Genomic DNA, 20,971 nt, shown 5'->3' with positions numbered 1-20,971 from the left:
CGCATAGCATCTATCCAAGCTCAGCTGCTTACTACTGTTCTTTAGCCATTCTTGTTCAAAGTAATGCTGAACCCTGTGAATATTGTAATTAAAACTGAATCAGGAAAATAATACATTGAGTCTGTCCATTTACTTTCCTCCCAGTGAGTCCAAACCCTTTTGATTACTTGGAAGCTGTCTCAATATGTATCGACAACCTCATCTTAAAAGGGGAGGTATATGTATGTGCATGCTGTATGCACAAGTAAGGTTAACGATGGAGATAAAAAGGAAAGTAAATTGGAACTTCCCTAAGCACTGGAGACTCTCTGATAGGACCTCTAGGAAATCCCTACTGAAAGTCATTTAAATTGATGAAATTTGGGAAGATCAGAATAGCAATTTGCTGATCCCCATCCTGGATAAGTAAGTTAGGTAGACATGTTCAAGGACCCTGGATTTTGTTTAACTTGCACCACTTCAGTGTCCCGGAAGAGATATACTTATTGGAAGATGATACAAATTGTTGCCATAATATCACTTGCGCCCCAGAAGTTTTTAATTGAATTCCTTATCAGAAAAGGGGGCTTGAGAGCAGTGGTGTTGCCTTAACAAAAGGTGCCAGTGGCTTACCAATCTTGGCACCTGAGTTATATCTCCAGCAGTGCGAAGGTGGCTGAACATCGTAACATTAGGAGTAGATTTTCAAAAGAGCTCAGTTCCTAGTTGTGCACCTGAATGGAGTAACCAGGTTTTCACAGAGTGCTCGCTTCCAGTGAGAACAGTGGGAGCTGCTCGGTACTGATCTCTTTTGGAAGCCTGGTTTTTGGATTTTAGTTTGAACAAACCTCCATAAATTAAGAAGCTTATTTTGAGACATATCCCAACCTAGAGTCTGAAAACTCGGTTGGAAAATCTCACAGCAACTCTTTGAGATTTTTCTGTAGCTCTACTTCTGGTCATGACTAGAAAAATCTGTGATAAGAGGCTCTCTTGCTGTATGTCAGAACTTCTGGTTCCAGCAGAAGTCACAGAGAAAGTATCCTAAAATTTCAGAACCATAAAAAGAGCATACTCAGAAACTGACATGCCTTTCAGATTGAGGGTATTATATTTGTCGTCAATGTCTCTCTTTGGCCGCTGTTAGATTGTTTTTTTCTTCTTCTTGTAGTTATGAATGTTCCTGTGTGTGGGGTTTTTTTAATAAAAAATTTAAGGGTTCTAATAGAATTTTAGAAATGAGTGAAGGTTTGGTTGCATCTTATTTTTCCAAGTTATTTCCTCCTCTCTGCCGCAGTGTCTGAAAACATAAAGGTTCAATGGGAATAATTGTCCATAAGCTTGTGCACAATTACTATCTGGCTTTGCTGCCTTGAGGTCTGCTAGGTTACTTTACTGACATTTTAAGGCTGAGCAGTGTATATCTTGTCAATCGCTTCTTTGAAAGAAAGGTTAAGTCCACCTATTTAAACTTTTGGTCTCTGTCTTTTGGTTAATTTCAGTCTGCGATCCTATTGATGACAGTGGTTTACACCAAGTTGCTGTGCAGATAGTTTTGTCTCTTCTGTTCAGCAGTCTCAGAATTAGCCTATGGTTGACAGGGAGGGTCAGTTAACAAGGTAATTGGAAGAAAAGTAATTTCTTCTAAACAGCATCAGCTGATACTATAGACAAGCTCCCAGTATGCAGTGTTGATTAAACCAGCTGTTCTGTCAGCTTACTTAGAAAGCTTCCTATTCTCTTAACTGGGGGGGACTAGTGTAGGAAGGGTTACCTGTCAAACATGTCCAGGAGCAGCGCTCAAACTCTGTTTTTTGGAAGTACCTTAAACTTTATTTTATTTCTGTTTCATACTGAGGGCGTGTCTACACTACCCGCCAGAACAGTGGGCAGCAATCGATCCAGCGGGGGTCGATTTTTATCAACCACTGAGCGCTCTCCCGTTGACTCCGGTACTCCACCAGAAGAAGGAGCGCAAGCAGAGTCGACGGGAGAGCATCAGCTGTCGACTTACCGCAATGAAGACGCTGCTGTAAGTAGATCTAAGTATGTTAACTTCAGCTACGCTATTCATGTAGCTGAAGTTGCATATCTTAGATTGACCCCATGCGGTAGTGTAGACAAGCCCTTAGTGTGGGAATTTTGTGGACCAGATACTATGAATCTTTAGTTTCCTTCTATCCCCTTTGCAACTTTGAACTCCATAAAGCACGCTGTATCTGGCTCTACAATTTTTCCAGTTTGGCCCACTACCCTGCCCGCCTTATGCAGCCCTTTGGAAGGTAATGCTATAGCCAGGCCCTCTGTGTTCTTTTTGCTGGGTTGTAACAGATGCCTTAACTGGTATTGACCTTGTCCTTACAGGCAGTCCAGCCATGACTCATAGAAACCTGACTTCCACCAGTCTGAATGACATCTCTGACAAACCTGACAAAGAGCAGGTAAGCTTCAAATTCTGACTTCATTTGAAGTTGTGCAGGGGGAGGTGGGTGAGTTTGGACCATAAAACTGGAGTGCAAGAGATGGGCAAGAAACAGGTAAGTAGATGGGTCAGGTGTTCTGCATAGCCGGCTTACAAAATGCCCCAATTGTAAGTATCAGCCATTTATAAAGCAGCAGCTGTGGTATTATCAGGGATGAAAGAACCACTGCTTGCGGTAGTTTGTGGTGTGACTAAGAGATTTGGCAGCCATATTGCTGATTTACTGGTTAAGCAAAGTACGTTGTCCTTTTCCTTGAAGTGAATGGATAACATCTAGCTTCTGATAATCTCCAGCTTTCCTCTACATGTTGAAAGAGAGATGCACACTTTCAGCCTAGGTTCCACAACACACTTTATAGTAGATGGTATGACTTAGAGCTGCTTGTACCACAGGGTGTGCACTCCCATCTGGTGGGTGATAGATTCCTTATCAGTGATCACGTCAAAAACGCACATTTGACCAAAACGGGCTTAAAGAAACCCAAGCTGATATAAAATAAAAGTTTGATTGGGTAGACCTATGATGTCAATGAACATAAAGCCTTTGTTACCAGCCTCCAATAATTTGCCTGTTTGAGGTTCTCTGAATGGGACAGTGTTTGTGGTGCCTTTGCACGTGCTAAGGGAATCATACTTATTTCCTTGGTGCGTTGTCTCATCTTTTCAGAGAGTTTAGGGTTTTAAAGAGTAAGTTCATTTGAACACTTTGAAAGCTAGCGTCTGAATAAATGCTCTGTGCAAATTTCGATTATCCTTTTGTTACAGATTCAAAACCAAGTTATTCTCAAGGTGTGACTGTTTCTTTGGTGGCATCTTTTCTTTTTCTTCTTCTTCTACACTGTTTATTCCCTTGGTTATTTCTTGATGCAAAGGAGAATTACATAGTTAATGTATTTCCGCGAGAATGTTATGATCAGCCAGGCGAGAATGACTCAAGTCCTTCACAGTGATCGTTGCTGGCAATGTTGCTGCTGCTTATTTGAACAGAGCTGAGTTTTTGTGTTAAAGGGGCACATGAACACAGTCACTATAAGAAAAATAGTTCAAAATAACTTCAGGTTCTACAACTGCCTTTCAGTGCCCACAGCCAAATTTTGTTGTTTATGCTATTGCATATTTCTCTGGTGTAAAACAAAAAAATTCTCTCTCTGTTTGCTGGATGGAAGATCCACACAAAAGTGGGGAAATGACTGACTGGAGAAACACCGAAATGGACTATATACAAAAACTGCAGTCAAATGCACGGAGTAGAAAGAATAGAGACAGACACATAGTTCGGTTTTGTGAGAGAGCAGGACACCCTCGCTGTAGATGGGTTGGGAGTCTGCCTTGGAATCTTTTAGACCCAGGTTCAAGTCCTCGTTTTGCCTGAATCAGAGGAATTGGGGACGAAGAGCTCTGCTGTAATTCAGGCAGAGCAAAAACTTAATCCTGAGTCTCCCACATCCCCCATCAGCACCCTAACCACCAGGCTATAGAACGAAAACACAACAGTGTGTTTTCAGAAAGATGCTTTCGTTCCAACGTGGAACAAAACCAATTGCAAAACCTCAGAAGTACCACAGGATGGAATTGCCATCCTCTGTGCTCTGGTTGGTAGTGTCTTTCAAAGTGTGTGTGTGTGTGTGTGTGTGTGTGTGTGTGTACACATACACTCTCTCTGATTGTAAGGAAGCCTTGATGTATATTTTTATTGATAGAAAGGAACATGAGGCAAAATCCTGTATTTAACAGGAAAGGCAGCAATGTAATATAGTATAAAATGTTTCGTAATCTGGACCCCATATCTTCAGTAGCAAGCTAGACCTAAACACTGCAACAGTTTCCTCAGTTTTATGCAGCAGAAGCGTCACTGAATTTTGCATCACTGAAATTTTAGTGGCAGCATCAAGTAAATCCAGAAAATAGGTTTTTTTAAAATTGCATTTAATATAAAAATGAATAACACAATCAGATCTATTAATACTGTGTTTATTCCCAAAGTGAGATTTGAAATGTGCAGTAGAATTCCGTATGGACAATGACTGTCTGTTTATAGTGAAACACTGCTGGGTTTCAACTAACTTGGTCTAAAATGTTTGTTAGTTATTTAGCAGACATCCTGCTAATGAGCTTTTCACAAAAAAACTCTTGCCACATAAGTTGGTCAAAGTTAGCCCAAGAAATCACTTTGGACCCGAACTTTAGTTACTCATTGGCTCACATGCCTACTTTGATAAAATTGGTGAAATTGCGATGATGCGTTGTAACTTTCTTGAGCTAAGCACTTACCAAGCAACCCAGGAAGCTAGGAAATAAGTCATGATTTAATGACAACAGGGTATGTAAAAAGAACTGATTTTCTTGCCTTGACAGCTGAGTAGCTGGGTTTCATTATTTTGGTTCACAAGGCTGTATATTGGAATGTGATTCTACTTAAAAAAGAGGCTCCCCCATTTGTATTGATTTGTTTGTGTGCATTGGAGACCATCCTATCTTTAAACGGTGGTGTACTGAAGTTTGTTTATGGTGTGTGTGTTAGCTCAAGACAGGAAATCACTTGCAAATAAAAAGGGGAAAATTGTGTTTACCTGTTTTAAGTGACAAAAAAGTTTTGGACTAGTTTGTGTTTTCTTCTCCTGCCTATTTATCTTTTTATGCAAAGTACAATGATGAGTTAATAGCAAAGTACAATGAGTTAATAGCATAATAAGATTATAACCAGAACTTGGGTTAATCTGTGTTCCAGTAGGCTCTTAGTAAGCAGAAAAACACCTGGGGAGCATTCGAGGATCTGGAAAAACATATACTGTTTGCTCTCTGTTCACAGTGAAGCTGTTTGTTCCTCTGAAGGGTTTTTTTTTTTTTGTTCTTTTTTTCTAAAGGGATTTAGTGTTGGTGTAAAGTGTTTGAGTGATTGCACTGTGTCCCCAAACAGTCGCTACACATGCTAATGTCTGTCAGTAACTGCTAGGCTTCATGTGAAAGGCTCCTTATCCAACTACCAATCTCTGGAACCATCAGGTCACATCTTTTTCCATACTGGGGCCCTGCAGCAGTTCCCTTCCATATCTGGGATGCCCTCCCATTTTAGTAATATAGAAGAACGGGGGTCATGGCCCTCCGACACAGATTTCTGACCCTGACCCCAGGGGTTTGCACCCCTCAGGTTGAGAACCTCTGCCTTAAACCAATCTCCCTATTTCTCTGAAGTTCTCATTTGGAGAGTTGCTTCTTCCAGGCACCCAAAAATGGAGAGGACCCCTCCCATATTGATGTACACACTACACTTCCTGTGGGTCTTCCTAGTCCAGTCTGACTTTCCAAGTTGGAGGAAAGTGGAAACTCCTCTCAAATATTGGAAAAGCACAGAGGCCTGGATAGTGGGGAGGTGAATTCCACCACACATGCCTGGAGTTCCAAAAGGAGGATTGTAACTGTCACAAATACTTTACTTCTGCATTTTGTTTTTCTGACAGACTGAGAGGTTATATACACTTCACAGTAGGAATGAACAGACTAAACCTAGAAAGTGTCAAAAGAGGACACTACAGCGGGGACAAATGCAATCTACAACATGTGAAATATGCTGGTGCTTTTATTTAAGTGCTGCTTGGTTACTTTTCTCTCCTTGGAGTCATCCTGCTTCTGGCTGCAGTGGTGAAGAACGGTTGTCTGGGCCTGGCAGCTTTCAGGTGACCTAGGTGTTCTCACAGACTTGGGAGAAAAAGCTGCTGAGAGGCTGTTTGCTGGAATCCTATGAAGAGCACTAAGAAGCCAGGACCTCATTACAAAGACAGAGGAGCTATAAGAGGCAGTTAGTACTTTATGTAATGGCCGCATTTGTGGTATGGTGAGCTCCTACTGTCCAGAATATCCAAACAAAGCCAGAGTTACTATATTTGCCGGAATAGCAAGCTAAATAGTAGCTAGGGCAGGGCTCTCTAGGGCAGCATATTAGTGGGAGCCACTGCCCAAAGAGAGTGAGTTGAAGGCAATTGGACTGTCCCTCTCCATCCCACAGGGCTGGTAAAGGGTGAAGGGAAGGAAGAGGAGAAGGTTGCTCCCCGTTTTCATTGACTGAAACAAGTGCAACTCTGATGCAGACTTCCCTCTGATTCACTGTGCTTAACTTGACACACTCTGTGTAGTTCCATTCAGCTCAGTGGGCCTGCTCAAGAGTGCCTAAAGTTAAATGTGCATATGCCTTTGCAGGACTAGGGACAAAGATAGGGAAAGAACCTATCAGCAGGGACCTGGGAGACACACACACATCTGTGCAGACACAGGCTCCAGTAATGTCAGACGGAGGATATGTCCACACTACAGCAGCACAGCTGCAGCTATGCCTCTGTAGTGTAGACGCTTCTTACATTGATGAAAGGGTTTTTCCATCACTGTAGTAACTGTAACTCCTTGTCGTAGCCAGGTTGACCATTGACTTAGCGGAGTCTACAGTGGGAGTTAGGTTGACCTGACTACGTTGCACAGGGTGTGAAATTTTTCACAGCCCTGAGTGATGTCACTAGGTTGAGCTAAGTTTTAAGTGTAGACTGGGCCTTGTTCTTTTGCTAAAATGGTATATAACTGAGATTTTCCCATAGCGTGCTAGCAAGGCTGGTTACCTAGACAGGAGGGTCGGTAACGTTCCATGCTGCTTACCTTGGATTTGCTTTGTGTTTTCTTCTGATTGTTTTCATCATTGCCTTCGTTAATCTACGTTTCAGAATTTAGTCTAACTGCTGATGGGGTAAACTTTAGACTGTTTCCAGAGAGAGAGAAAATGAACTTCTGACCTCCAGTGGAAGGCTAAAGTGGAACGTGTGGGGAGTGGCGAGCGGTCTCAAGGAAGGGCAGAAGGTTCTCACCTTGGAGAACTCATTCAGAAATGTAGAGTGCATGCTGTCTCTTCCCCAACTGCCAGGGTAGCTGATAGTCAGTTAGTGGGCCTGGGGAAAAGCTTGTTGTCTGAGAGGAATGAAAGGAGTTGGATACTGCAGATCACAGTTACACGTTGGGATTTTCAGAAGGGTTCAGCGTTGGCTTCATTGCTTCCATAGAAGTCAATAGTGGCCAATGCAGAACTAGAGCAGTGCAGAACCCTTTAGAAAATCATCCCACCCATAAAACTCTCTGCTTTCAAATGATTGTAACTTGATGAAACTTTCACCTTTCAGGCTGAAGTTTTCCCGTGCTCAGTGTGAGCTTAAAGATGACTTTTTTTGGACATTTTTAAACTCTGACCACAAGTGACTTGAGAGTGAAAGGAGCTTGGAAAAAATTTTTAAGAGTGAGAGAGAGAGCATGCGTGTGCACTCTTAATCTGAAACGGCTGAGGTTTGCAATTTGAAATGGAAATAGTTCTTGCCAAGGGGCAGTATGTGGCCTTTGTTCTCAATGAGATTGGTTTTGATTTAACTGAGTTAAGAGAACTTGAAAATTATGTATATACTGAGCCTGAACAGTACAATTTTTTTGCTAGGCTGGTTAAGTGTCCTCCTTCATGCTATGTGCGTGTGTGTGTTATTACCTAGGGCCCCGATTCTGCAGAGCACTTCATTACATGCTTAACTTTAAGCATGAGTTATCCTATCCCTGTTCTGCAAAGCACTTAAGTAGATGATTAAGTCCTATTGACTTCAATGTATAGAAGAAAGTGTAGAGAAGAGTTTGTGCTAATATACTATGTTTGAGAAATTGTTTATGATTATGTAATTAAAAACTGCTGTGATGCCCAGGGGGACAGAGTTAAAATAAACTTGTTTAGCCTTAATTTGGTGTTACTAATTTTTGAGTGCTCAATTACACAATGGTTTCTTGACATACATTTGTTTTTCCAGGTAATTTGACTCTTAGGGTGGGATTTTCTAAAATGCTTAGCACTGGCCTAACTCTGTTCCTACGGAAGCCAATGGTAAAATTCCCGTTAACTTTAGTGGGGATGAAGTTTTACCAGCGATAAGTACGACTGTCGATCCCATCCCATTGCTGTATTTTTGTCATGTCATAGTGTAATTTAGTAATCTAACAGCCTAGCTACATAACTGTGTAATGAAGTGTGCTTGGTTTGTTTGAGTGTTACTTTTGATTCCATCTTCTGATACCAGTATCCGTGGTGTAAATCATCACAGGCATGAATAAGGCATACATGCCTGCCTCTAAAGATGTAAAGAGAAGACCCTGTTCAGGAATGACACTTATTGAAGTCAATAGAACTTAAGCACATGCTTAAAGTTAAGGACATGTTTACGTGCTTTTTTTGAATTGAGGCCAAAATGTGTAAACCCCACAAGTATTAGATAGTTGCAATATACCTAACTGTGTTATTTTTATGGTTGGTTGGGATCTAAATGGTTAATTTCCCCTTAGATAATTATAGACTAACTTTGCACTTTATGCTTATCTTTGGAAAACAAATTGCCTGCATTTATTACCACTGACTTAAAAAAAAAAATCTTGTCACTGGTTTAGTGTAAATCTGCCTCCCTCTCTCCCAATACAAAATATGCTTTATTGACTACAGGTTATTGACTCCATGTGATAAGCAGTCAGATTAGACCTGTATCAAAGAACAGGTTGCTCCATAAATAGTGGTGGGGTTAGGAAATTTCCTTTGCATAATACTTTATCCAAGGTCTCTTTCTTGTACTTGGAATAAGATGACATGGCATTGTCATGAGAAGCAGATATAGCCGATAATAAAATCATGTGGAAAGCCTGAAGCGATAAAGCCCTGTGCTGGGTTTCTAAGATAGAGAAAAGAGGAATGTCTAGTTTAAGTTTAAAATCATACGTTTCACTCATTTTCCTGCACATAACTCATAGAAAACGGATTATTTTGAAGTCGTAGTAACAACAAGAATAAGTAAAGTCTGTTGCCAAAATGGTGAGTTCGCAGAAAAGCTGAACTGTGGATCTTAACTGCACACAAAGAACACCTTGAATTTAGATCTTATGTTTCCCCCACAGACACATACGACATCATATATATATATATATATATAGTCTGTGTACGTATCTCAAATCTGTATATTTGCAGATGTTGCTGAGGCTGTGATTATGGTTTTAGGCCGCACTGTGTAGCGGCTTATCTGCTGAAGGAAGTCTCTTGTGACAATGCAGAGTCTGTCCCTGTCAGGGGAAAGGTGTTTTATGTTGTCAACACCATGGTTAAAAGGTGTCCCATCATTTGGCATTTCTCGCTTTTTACAAGGGGAGTGTCAAACTCCCCATGATCATAACCAGGCAAAAATTGTGAAACAGTCTAATTTGCTGCACGCAGGCCCTCAAATGGTTGTATTTGCAGTGTAGAAAGGGCCATATTGCCTCCCTCTCCCATTTTTCTTTTCTTCCTATTATAGTTGAGCCACAGGAGTGGGGAATGTCTGTATCCTGCTAGAAGGAAATAACTACTCCACATCTCCCCGTCAGGTGCAGGGTGCTGTTCGCTTGCATAGCTTTTTAAGGCCAGAACGCACCATTGTGATAATCTCGTCCGACGACCTGCATAACAGAAGCCATACAATGTCTTCCATTGTTTTCTACATCCAGCCCGTAACTTCTGGCTGAACCAGAGCATAGTTCTTTTAGAAAGACATCCAGTCTTGATTTAGTCTTCAGCTAGCACTTATTAGGGCACTGGAAGCCTCAGTGCATTGCCAGAGGGTCTTTTGCCTTTAGGTCACCTGCTCAAAGCCAGCCCAGCTCAATAGGGAATGCAGGTTGTTTCCATCTGTTGGATGTTTGGTGACCCTTATGTGAGATGAGTTTGGTGGGGCTCAGTTCCAGCTCCTGTATCTCAAAATCTGCTGGCACCCTCAGCAGAAAGGTCAAGAACTGTATGAGCATGCCAGCGGATGTATCTCTTGAGCTCTAAAGGAAGTCCTTTCTCCTCCTTCCCCAGATCTGGGTTGGGACAGGCTGGCAAGGTAGTGTGGGTGGGAAGTTTGCTCTGCTACTGTCTTGTAGATAAACAAACGGCTTCTTTCGCCCGGGCTGCTAATCCAACTCCTTTCACCAACACTAAATACACACACACCGGTTTTTTAAATTAAACTCTATGGTGAGCTGCAGGTGGCTTGTAAGCATGAAAATTAGTTAATTAAATAATCAACATTCCCCCCACCCCCGCGGCAGTGAAAAACTGACTTATTGTGCCTTGTTAAATTTAGATTGCACAAATAACTGCAAACTGATTCTGCATTATGAACTTCTTTCAGAAGTGATCATGGTCCTGAGTCAGTCACACCTCTCCACTAGAATCTATTGCTGCCGATTATTAACCTGAACTTAAATGAATCACACACAGTGCTATTTTTAAGCACGATTTATCGGTTTTACTTTTTTCCCTGGCAAATCTATAAAAGATAATTAAAGAGGAGGCGAGTTCCATTTTTAGCATGTGCTGGTGTTGACAGAACACCCATTGCTTCCCTCCTGATGTCGGAGCTTACACAAATCATTTGCCTTCATTTATCTTGTTTCAAAAGACACCAGCTGTGGGCAACATAGCAATCATTTATGGTTAGCCCAACAAGCAAAGGCTCTAGTGCTTTTGGACACATTTTGTTTTTCTTTTCTGTTTTCCAATTTATAAATAAAAGTCCGAAGTGATGTTCTATGTGCCCCAAGAGCAGAGCTTAGTGGTTGGGGAGATTTCAGACTATATGGGAAGGGAGAGAGACTATTTCTTGTCTTTAACACCATATCGGAGATGCACCAGTGTAAGGGACATAATTAACATTTTGAGTACTGTCAAAAAATACAAGCCTCGCAAATTAACTTGGATAGCTCCTTGCAGGGTTTGTTCTAGAAAATGCAGGTGAATCCTTTTGGAAAGGAAAACCATTACTGAGATTATTATTGCTGCATCAGGTTGTTTTTGCTTCCTTCCCGTGCTCCGCCAGTTTGGGATGTGCTCACGAAGAAGAATCTGACAAGCCTTGGAGTGTACAGTTACCATTAACTGCTTACATAGGAGAGAACCCTTGGGTACCCTGGAATCCTTTCCCTCACAGTGAACTGACAGTAACCTAGTCAAGTAGAAGGACGACATGGAAATACTTTAATGTTCATGGTGTAGTTAAGGGGGCGTGCCTGCTAAAAATATATGTAAGGATCATTTTTAAAATATATTACATAATGCCTGGATTGCTAAACCTGATATAACTTGAAAAAACTTCTCAGCATTTAGCCAACCATAGAAGAGAAAAACTTCTTAGTCCACCCAGTGCATCTCCCCGCCAATCTATGATTTTTCTTCACAGCAAATATTCTAATGCTTTGTCCAGCTTAGTTTGCAATGTCCCAAGGGATGGGAGGGTACTCCACATCCTAAGAGATTTCAGTGAATGTTAGGAAAAACCTTCCAACTACCCACATTTTACTCCATTTTTGCTAGTTTTATCACCCACACATCACCCTAATTAATTCCTCTTCCTCCTTGGTGTTCAAACCCTTTAAATTGTCCTAGGCTTTCTTATGGTGTAGTCCTGCTTCCATGGAAAGCAATAGGTGTTTTCCCATTTACTTAAATGGGAGAAGGATTGGGTTGCTAGTCATCTCTGAATCAAGTTATACATACTGTATATTTAAGCGCTTTTAAACTTTCCTTGTACGTTTACCCTCCCCCCACAGCCACTTGATCATTTTTATTGCTCTTCTCTGAATTACACCAGCTTGTCAATATCCTTCTGGTAATGAGGTGCCCAGAAATAAGTACAATATTCCAGGTGCTGTTGCAACAGAGTTGTAAAGAGAGGGTTATTAGATCCCTTCTTTGGGATATTTTAATGCCTCTGTATATGCAGCCAAAACTGGAGTGACCTAGTTTTACTGCTGTATGGGCATTGCACACTTCATTCAGATTTTCGGTTAAACACCACCACATGAGGTTTTTCTTAGCATTCTTGCGGTCTAGGTTTATCCTTCCCATTGAGTGTATAAAAGTTTCAGACGATATGTCTTCAGAGATGTTCGCTCGTGTTCTTGTATGTTTGGATTTATAAAGTAATAAAAATGGATGCCTATGCCAGGTTAAAAGCACCTCTGCCTCACATTGAGTCTCATCTTTTTGTTTTCTGTCTCTGGTTTTAATTGCTGTAGGTAATTTGTGTCATCTTTCTGTCATTGCTGGTGTTTATTACTCTTCCCAGTGTGATGTCTCTGAATTTCACTAAGAGTCTCTTCACCTCTAGCTCTGATTTTCAGTGAAAAGAGGCTAGTCATTTTTGTAGTTACTCTACTTTCTGTTCTGTTTTGTTGTAGGCTCTCATGCACTGGCATGCTGTTGCAATATTTGAGTTGCCAACAAGCAGGAGAATGTTTACAAATGAGCTAACATATGATTAATTCAAGGAAATATTATAGGACTTATGTGAAAGCTTATTTTTACAAGATCCAGATCTAGGCTCAGTTTCCATCTGACAATGACCCTTAAAATCTAACTTTGGTAATTCTTAGCTGGAAGGGTCAAAGTGCAATATACCTATAATTAATTGTCTCCCAACCCCCCTGTTAGGAAACTGAGGCACAGAGGTTGAGGCTTGACTAAGGTCCTACAAGTGGTTAGGGTATTATAGAGCTCAGATCCCTTAAATCCCTGTCTCAGGCCTCGGTCCTAAACAGATCCATCCTCCCCTTTGTGCAGCTGACCCCCACAGAATTTGAGGGGCACAAGCTGGTTATGCTGTTTGATTCACCACATACTACCTTACCCACATTGTTAGTGACATGATACGGAGTCGGCTCTTACGTCAACTGCCGATTTTTAATAGTTTTGTATATCCTGGGGATTTTTTTCAGTGGCTGTTTGGCTCACAGGACAGATCTTTGTCTGCAAACAGAAGTTGAACTCAATGTCTTGTATGTTTCATGTGAATTAGAATCTATCCTTTGTCAGTCTCTTGAATCTCAAAATGCTACCTCTGTTTGAAGACATAGTGAATACTCCACAGGAACCTGGGAATCTGATGCTCTTTACCACATAATAGTGCTGGCATTCCCAGTACTGTGCAAAATCTGTTGGTCCTTCATGCTTTGTTAAAATGACCTTGGCAACCCCTAAAGGCTTTTTCTGGTGGTTTATATTTGAAATAGAAGAAAAGACGGGAAAATATCTTATTGGAGGTCTGTTGGGTGTGTTAGCGTCTTTCGTTGTTGAGTATGTGCACTAGCGTATTCATAATGGAATATGTATTGATATATAGATAATAGAGTGAACTGGTGTATTCTCCAGCTGGAAAGACTTGTGTTCAGGATGTGAAAAGGCTTTGAATGAGTGTGGTCGGCTGGAGTGCTTAGTCAAAGAGATGCACAAAACCCTTCTTATTTGTTGTGATGTGTGCAGTGCTTACCCAAATCAGTGTTTCCATATCAACAGAAACCTCAGCCAAAGCTAATTCTAAAGTTAAAAAGAAATTGGCCTGGATCAGAGAAACACTCATTCTCTTCCCGGGAGGGATGGGCTGAGGACTTCCTGCTGTTTGGAACTCAGTTCATTGACTGATTTTTTTTTTTTTTGTGAGGGTGCTTGGCTGATTTTGTACTGTTTAAATGGAATGGACTAATCTGCCCAATCACCAGCAGGGATTCCTAATTTCTATATCTGTCAGCTTGGATGACCTAGTTTTACTCCATGGGTCTCAAATGAAAATGACTTTCTCTTCCTGTACATTTAGCTGACGCCCTTTAAAAAAAGGGGAAACAGACATTTCCAGGGAGGCTAGTTAATGCTGAGACTTCATTTATTTCGTTTATACGCATAGATACACAGATTGCCCAACAGACTAGTTTTTGCTTGCTCAGTTTTTCCCACTACTCAGCAGCAAAAAATAAAAAATAAAAAAAAACCACCAACATTTCTGTGTAACGGGTGTGAGTACGGTCAGGCAAAACACGTAGCACTAAAAGAATTCCAGAATGATTTTTTTTCAAATTCGAGTGAGAACTTTTTTTTTAACAAATACACTTGTTACAAAGTATTGGTTGCTTGTGCTAGTGCCCAAGAATCTGAAAGTGAAATTGACTAGAAGCAAAAGTGAAATGTACTATACTGTGATTGCCTGAGCTGAAATACAAAAAGTAAAGGGCATAAAGTAGATCAGATTTTTAAAATGCTCCGAAAGGTGTTATTGGTAGCATAGGCAAGGATGTTTCTTTCCGCAGTTATTCTTTTTAACTTGACAGCATCCCTTTCAGTAGCCTTAGATACACTGTCCTCCTACCATTGTCAGAAATGAGATTTTCAGTATAGCATAATTTGTTCACTTTGGAAGTGGAAGGAAGCCAGGTCCTTTCTTCTTGCACAGAACATTTAGCCTTCCATTAGCCATACAGAGAACTGATTAGAATGTTACTGATACTGAGATTCATGGGGAAATACACCTTCAAGATATTTGTTTTGGCCTCCTTCTGATCCAATTGTAACTGTATCATTTCTCAGTTTGTGTTGTGTTAAAATCTTGTATGATTAATTGCACTGATGGCACTTCATGTGCTGGGGTGATTTCAAAGCGCTATCCATATCTGTAACCGGGTCGGACAACTTGTGGCCAGAGGTCACTCTGCGGTACCCTGCTAACAATTCCTCCCCCTCTTCAGGGCCCCTTACTAAAGTTTGGTCTACACCACCAGCTTATGTGTCTGTATAACTAACTGCTCATGGGGGTGAACTGCGCACTCTTCGCCCTCTCTGCTGTCCCCAAGCAGCCCCCTTTCACTGCGGCGTCCCGCTGCTTTTATAGGGGAACCGCCTGATTCAACCCAGCGCTGGCTCCTCCGTAATCAGGGTTGGCTAGTCCTAAAGAGCAAGCCACCCTGTTAGAATATCCCATTGTACTGAATTGTTTAAATTGGTGATGCGTTTCTAAGTGCCAGAGGTAAAGGGTGCTTAATTCAGAGACCAGCTCCAAAAGAATTCCCTCGAGCTGGGGGAGCTGTTTTATCTAGAGTTCGGGATCATACCATGCTGATGTTGCTCTCCTTGCTAAAACAGCACTTACAGGTACTTGCACAGGAAGAAAGATTCCCTGCTTGTCTGCCAGGAGAGCAAGAGATTTAACTGCTGTGACATTTACAGGGGTCAGTGAGAATTCGAGTCAATATTAGGGTGTCTAACTGATGCCCTCTCTTGCACAGAGGCTTGGACAAGACAGATGTTGGCGACGTCTCATCAGCTGTGAGGGTGGAGACTCCAATAATACCTTCCTCTTGCAGGTCCCAAGCCATCGCCCATTAAAGTCAATAGGAGTCTTTCAGCTGACTTTATTTTTCGTAGCCTGACCCAACTCCCATTAAAGGGCCTGATTTTGCTCACGCACACAGTGTGAATTGCCAGCAACTCCGTGTAAGTAAATGGAGTTACACCATGGTAAAATCAGCGTGACAGCAGAATAGGGTCCAAGGAGCTAGCGTGACGGTGATGGTGAGGAATTAAGCACGCACTAAGACTAGACAGCAGAGTCTTCTTGGAGGCCCTAAACCAAAGTCGATCGAGGTCAATGGAAAGATTCCCGATTTCAGTGGGCCTTGGGTCAGGCCCATAGTGAAGTCACTTTTTCCCAGAACACCTTCTCTAAGGTGAAGTGCAGTTTATTTGCTCTGCTTTAAGTGGAGCTTCTGTCCATCTAAGGTTACTATAAGTAGTGCTTGGGTTTTTACAAAAAACAAGTAGTTGTATCAGTGAGCTGAGTTTTGATCCGACCTAAAGTAAAGCTTGCATGTGCTGCCCTTCCTCCAAAGTGAAGCAGCGGGACCTTGATAGAGAAAGGACACGTTTCTGAGAAATAGTCAGCGTAAAGTGTTCTGTAAGGTAGAATTTTGCTCTCTGCGTAATGAGCTGGCCTTGGTAGTTTAGCTTTTCCAGAGCATGCCTTCCACAAGGTTACATTCTTGGGCTTTTGTTCCTTCACTGTAACTATACAATTTCCTTTTATTTATTTTTTCCCCTAAGTAAGCAACATTCTTGATGGTTAAACCCAGTAGTGTTTACTTTGATTGTGTCATTCCAATGGTGATGATGTCTAAAATTAGCTCAATGGGATGGGGAACTGTAACCTGCACTTCAAAGATGACAGGAGGAAGGCATGTCATGAATTTACTGCAGCAGATGAGTTGCAAATAGCATGCATCTCTGATCTTGTTTTATTGATGCTTTTGTTATAAATCTGGCCACATATATTAATGTTTCCATGTCCCTGTGCAATGGTATCAGTCTTGAATAACTGTTTTTTGTCTTTCCTCAGTAAAGCAGCTGGGTCTTGGGGTAATGGTTTTTCATGCAGATAGCTGGCCTGTATACAGTTAAGGATAGGACAGCATGTGTGATCCTTTCCTTTTAGGTCAGATCAAACAAGTGACAGGAGCTTAGGTTTACAGCAATTTTTTTCTTTCGTGCTTCTGTTTGGGGCTAGATTTTCAAAGCAGGGTATAACTGCAAAAACACCCATTGGCAGAGAAATGCAGGGAGTGAAATGTGTCAAAATGTGTGCAAGTACAGGTACAATGCGTGTGCATATTTTGGTGAGAATACGAGTTGTGCCCTGCCAATATAGCATGAAATCTTCCATTGTGCTGAGATCATCAGTAAGTGTTGCTCTTGCTATTTGTCTGGTAGCCAAAGTCAAGTAGCAATAACAAGAAGCATCAGTCACAATTCCTATCAAGTTATCCTATGCAAATGCATGCTTAGTAGGTATTTTGTTGACGCCATCTGGCATCAATGCAGCACACAAAGGAACAACCAGTTTAAGCTTTCTCAGGTCTGTAGCCTTGAATTTCTGAGAGAGCTGCTGGCAGTTGTTCTGCAACTGGTGGTGTGGTTTACCTTGACTTTAGCTCATGTGACAAAGGTTTTTATTTGGCAGCTTCTCATTAGGCCAGAAGTGATCAAATATTAATACACAAACACGTGCAAACAGGCTCTTCTTAAGATTAATTCTAAGTATTATTTACAGGCTGCTTCTCAACAGCTGAAACGTCATTAAAATAATGTGATTAGCTAAAGGGCTTCTCAATTCAGCTTGAGGGGGTTCTCCAGTTAAAGTTTTAGTTCAGCTGTATAGGTTTTTTAAGTGCCGTAGTTAGTGACTGATTTATTGAAGTTCCTGCTTTCCCAGAGTCGTCTTCTGGATTAGCCTGTGAAATACTGCTCATATGTGCTGGGCGCCACAGAAGAATAGCAGTGTATCTTGAGCGGTCCCTTCCCCTCTTCTGCGTTTTTTTGGTTTGTTTTTTTGCAGTAGCACCAAAGGCCTCAGTCAGAGTCAGGACCCCTTTGCGTAGGGTGCTGTACAGACACCTAGGAAGAGATTGTTCCTGCCCCAAAGAATGTAGGCCAAGATTTTGAAAAGTGATGAGTGATTTTTGGAGAGCAGGGGAATCCAGGGGACTTGTGCTTCTAAGTCACTTACGGCCGTGTTTCACAACCTTTTCAATACCGGGGACTAGCGCCGGTCCATGGGCGGGTTGTTGAAAAACGCTGACTTAGGGTAGGTCTACACTGCAGCTGGAAGCATGCCTCCTAGCCTTTGTAGCTCCCGGAGGCCAATACCATCGAATTGCGGCCACACTAACCCTAATCCGAAATGATAAAATCGATTTTGGCGCTACTCCGCTCGTCGGGGTGGAGTACAGAAATCGATTTAAAGAGCCCTTTATTTCGAATTAAATGGCTTCGTTGTGTGGACGGGTGCAGGGTTAATTCGATTTAACGCTGCTAAATCCGAATTAAAGTCGTAGTGTAGACCAGGCCAGACACTCGCTAGTTCTGCTCAAGCTAGTGTGCTAAAAATAGCAGTGTGGATGCTGCAGTACAGGCAGTGGCACAGACTAGCCACCTGACTACTGGGTCTGTTCTCGGGTGGCTAGCCCAAGCCACCACCTGTGTCACTACAGCAACGGTTCCATATAAGTACTTTAGACACACAGACAGACAGTGCTAGATTTCAAACCAGTTAAGTTGCCAGTACAGAATGGGAAGGCAAATGTGAGATCAGTATCTCCAAATGTGCTTGGGGCCGCCCGACCTCCAACTGGCATAGCTTCCCCCTGCACACGCTCCTGCCAACTGGCACTGTCAGTAGCCGCAGCACTGAGGTAAGGCCTCAGCTTCCCAATACCCTCCCAGGACCGGCAGACAAATGCCAGGAAATGAAGCCCCACCATCTTGCTGCCCCTTCCCTCTGGGTGCCCAGTGCTCCATAGTGCCACGCAGGAGTTGAGAAGCTAAGAGCGCTCATCTGGCCCACTCTCCAGCCAGGTGCACGTGGCTGGGATGGGAGGCATTAGGTCCCCTCACTGAGAGTGAAGAAAACTGTTGACTGACTCCACTTGCTCCATGCAGGGCTCTGGGAAATGCACTTATTGTGCTGACCCGAAACTTGGAAACCTCACTGTTGTGGTGGCTATTTATTAGTGCCAGAGTGGGAGATATGAGAATTGAATTTAGGACCCCATGTGCTAGGCACTGTACGTTTCCTCCCCAGGAATTACAGTCTAAATAGAGAAGACAGACAAAAGGTAGGAGAGAGGCAGTGATGCTATTTGTATTTTACTGAGGGGGATCTGAAGCACACAAAAATTGACATGCCCAAGGTCACACAGGAAATGTGTAGTAGAACAGGGAATTGAATCCAGGTCTTCTAATTTCTGGATCACTGATTTAACCACAAGAAGGTTATCCTGCCTCTCTGGAAGGCAGCGTCTCTGCTGTTGTGTTGCTGGCAAGCACATTCAGGCTCTGAGGAGGGTACAACCATGATAGCCTTGTGCTAGTACAAGAGGTAGGAAGTATAGCTGGTCATCACCAAAACAGTCAAGCCGACGAGATATGTAGTGCTATCAGATGCACATAGTAAACAAACTGACCTAATAGAAATAATATTTGTTCATTAATCTTTCACTTCCTGTAATTGGAGGGGAGGCTTTTAACAATAGTTGGTTAAAAATATGTCCAGTGGAAGTGTGATTTTTCTAGTTGACTGTGCCTAGAAGTTCAGTGTTAAAATGTTGGCTGTCTAATGACATCAGTGGTCAGATCAGAAGAACGTGTTCGATTTAGCGGTGCGCAGAAAAAGTAGCAGGAGTGGTTATGATTGTGATTTTTTTTTTTATGCTGTTTCTGCTGATGACATGGATCTTTTTAGAAGCTGCTTGGGGGAGTGGTTCAAAATGGATTGTAAGCACCAATTTGCAGTTGTCCCATCGTTTAACTTGCCACAAATGAACTAAGAGGAAGCTTTGCACACTGCTGCGAAGCTCATTATTAACACGTTTTCTGTTCCAGCTATCTCTTCACTCACGGTACTTTCATTTTAAAGAGTAGGTTAAGGATAAATGGGCCTGAGGCACCAAAATGACACACCCTCCCAGGCTCAGGCCTTGAGCTTCCTCACCTAGGCTCTGACTTGTCAAAGCACTTAAACTGAAATGCATGTGTATCTTTATTCAGCAAAACACTTAGCCTCATAGAAGATTAGGATTGGAAGGGACCTCAGGAGGTCATCTAGTCCAACCTCCTGCTCAAAGCAGGACCAATCCACAACTAAATCATCACATGTTTAACCTAGTGGCTCTCAACCTTTCCAAACTACTGTGCCCCTTTCAGGAGTCTGATTTGCCTTGCGTAACCCCAAGTTTCATCTCATTTAACTACTTGCTTCCAATATCAGACATAAAAATACAAAAGTATCTCAGCACACTATTACTGAAAAATTGCTGACTTTTTTTCATTTTGTTTATTTTAAATTTTACTTTGCACTGACTTAGCTAGTGCTTTTAATGTGGCCTGTTGTCAAACTAGGCAACTATCTAGATGAGTTCATGTGCATCCTGGAAGACCTCTGCATAGCCCTGGTTGAGAACCACTGGCTTAACCTGTTCAGCAAAGCTTTAATGCGTGCTGTTTTGCTGAAGCACAATCACAGCCCAGTCTCTTATTCTCAGTCCCAGTGCCCTGGACAAACTATTGCTCCGTTTTCCAGCCATCCCCTGATGGAATTATTGATTCTTACCCTGAGAGTCTAGCCAAGGGAATGTGCACATTCAGCCTGTCTGGAGCCTGGGAGCCCAAATCGTCTGACACAGGCCAGTCGTGAGTGTTTAACTGCAGTGTAGACGTACCCTGAGAGTGAAATCTTGAAGTCCGTGAGACGAGGATTTCACCCTCAGGTTCCTACTGTTGAGCAGAATGCGTAAATCTGCTTTTTTTTTTTTTTTTCAATCTCTCTACTTTCTGGAGCAGCACTTGAAAAGGACTACATAGTGCTAATTAGGGATTCATAGCATGCTTTCATGTTATCAATTGCTTGTTTTTTGAGCAGTATCTCCTCCCTTGCCTCTGTTCCCTAACCTCGGTACCAGTCTGCCAAATATGGAGCCTCCCCAGACTTATTGGGACTTATTATACGTCTGGGTTTCTCTTGCCTACAAATTCAGTGAACTACCATGCAGTGCCTATAATCGCCCTCTTTTTTTTTTTTTATGTTATTTCACAGTAACCTCAAAACTGCTAAGGGCAGCAGTAAATATAAA

The 20,971-nt window shown here is 42.1% G+C and overlaps 1 protein-coding gene across 11 annotated transcripts in view; it reads left to right on the top strand.

The window, feature by feature from the left end:
• SLC4A4 (solute carrier family 4 member 4) overlaps positions 1-20,971 on the top strand; it is a 253,723-nt gene that overhangs the window by 137,711 nt on the left and 95,041 nt on the right. For all 11 annotated transcript variants that reach the window (XR_010601212.1, XM_042856335.2, XM_065595954.1 and 8 more), the window contains one exon: positions 2,344-2,420. Coding sequence is in view for 10 of the 11 variants with exons in the window: in XM_042856335.2 (XP_042712269.1) it covers positions 2,344-2,420 (77 nt within the window). In the remaining variant the exon portion in view is untranslated. The remainder of the gene's footprint in view (positions 1-2,343; positions 2,421-20,971) is intronic.

The sequence above is a fragment of the Chrysemys picta genome, chromosome 5 (genome assembly GCF_011386835.1).
Source record: "Chrysemys picta bellii isolate R12L10 chromosome 5, ASM1138683v2, whole genome shotgun sequence".
Lineage (NCBI taxonomy): Eukaryota > Metazoa > Chordata > Testudines > Emydidae > Chrysemys > Chrysemys picta.
Note: the sequence above shows the minus strand (reverse complement) of the source record. Positions and strands in the feature narration are given on the sequence as shown.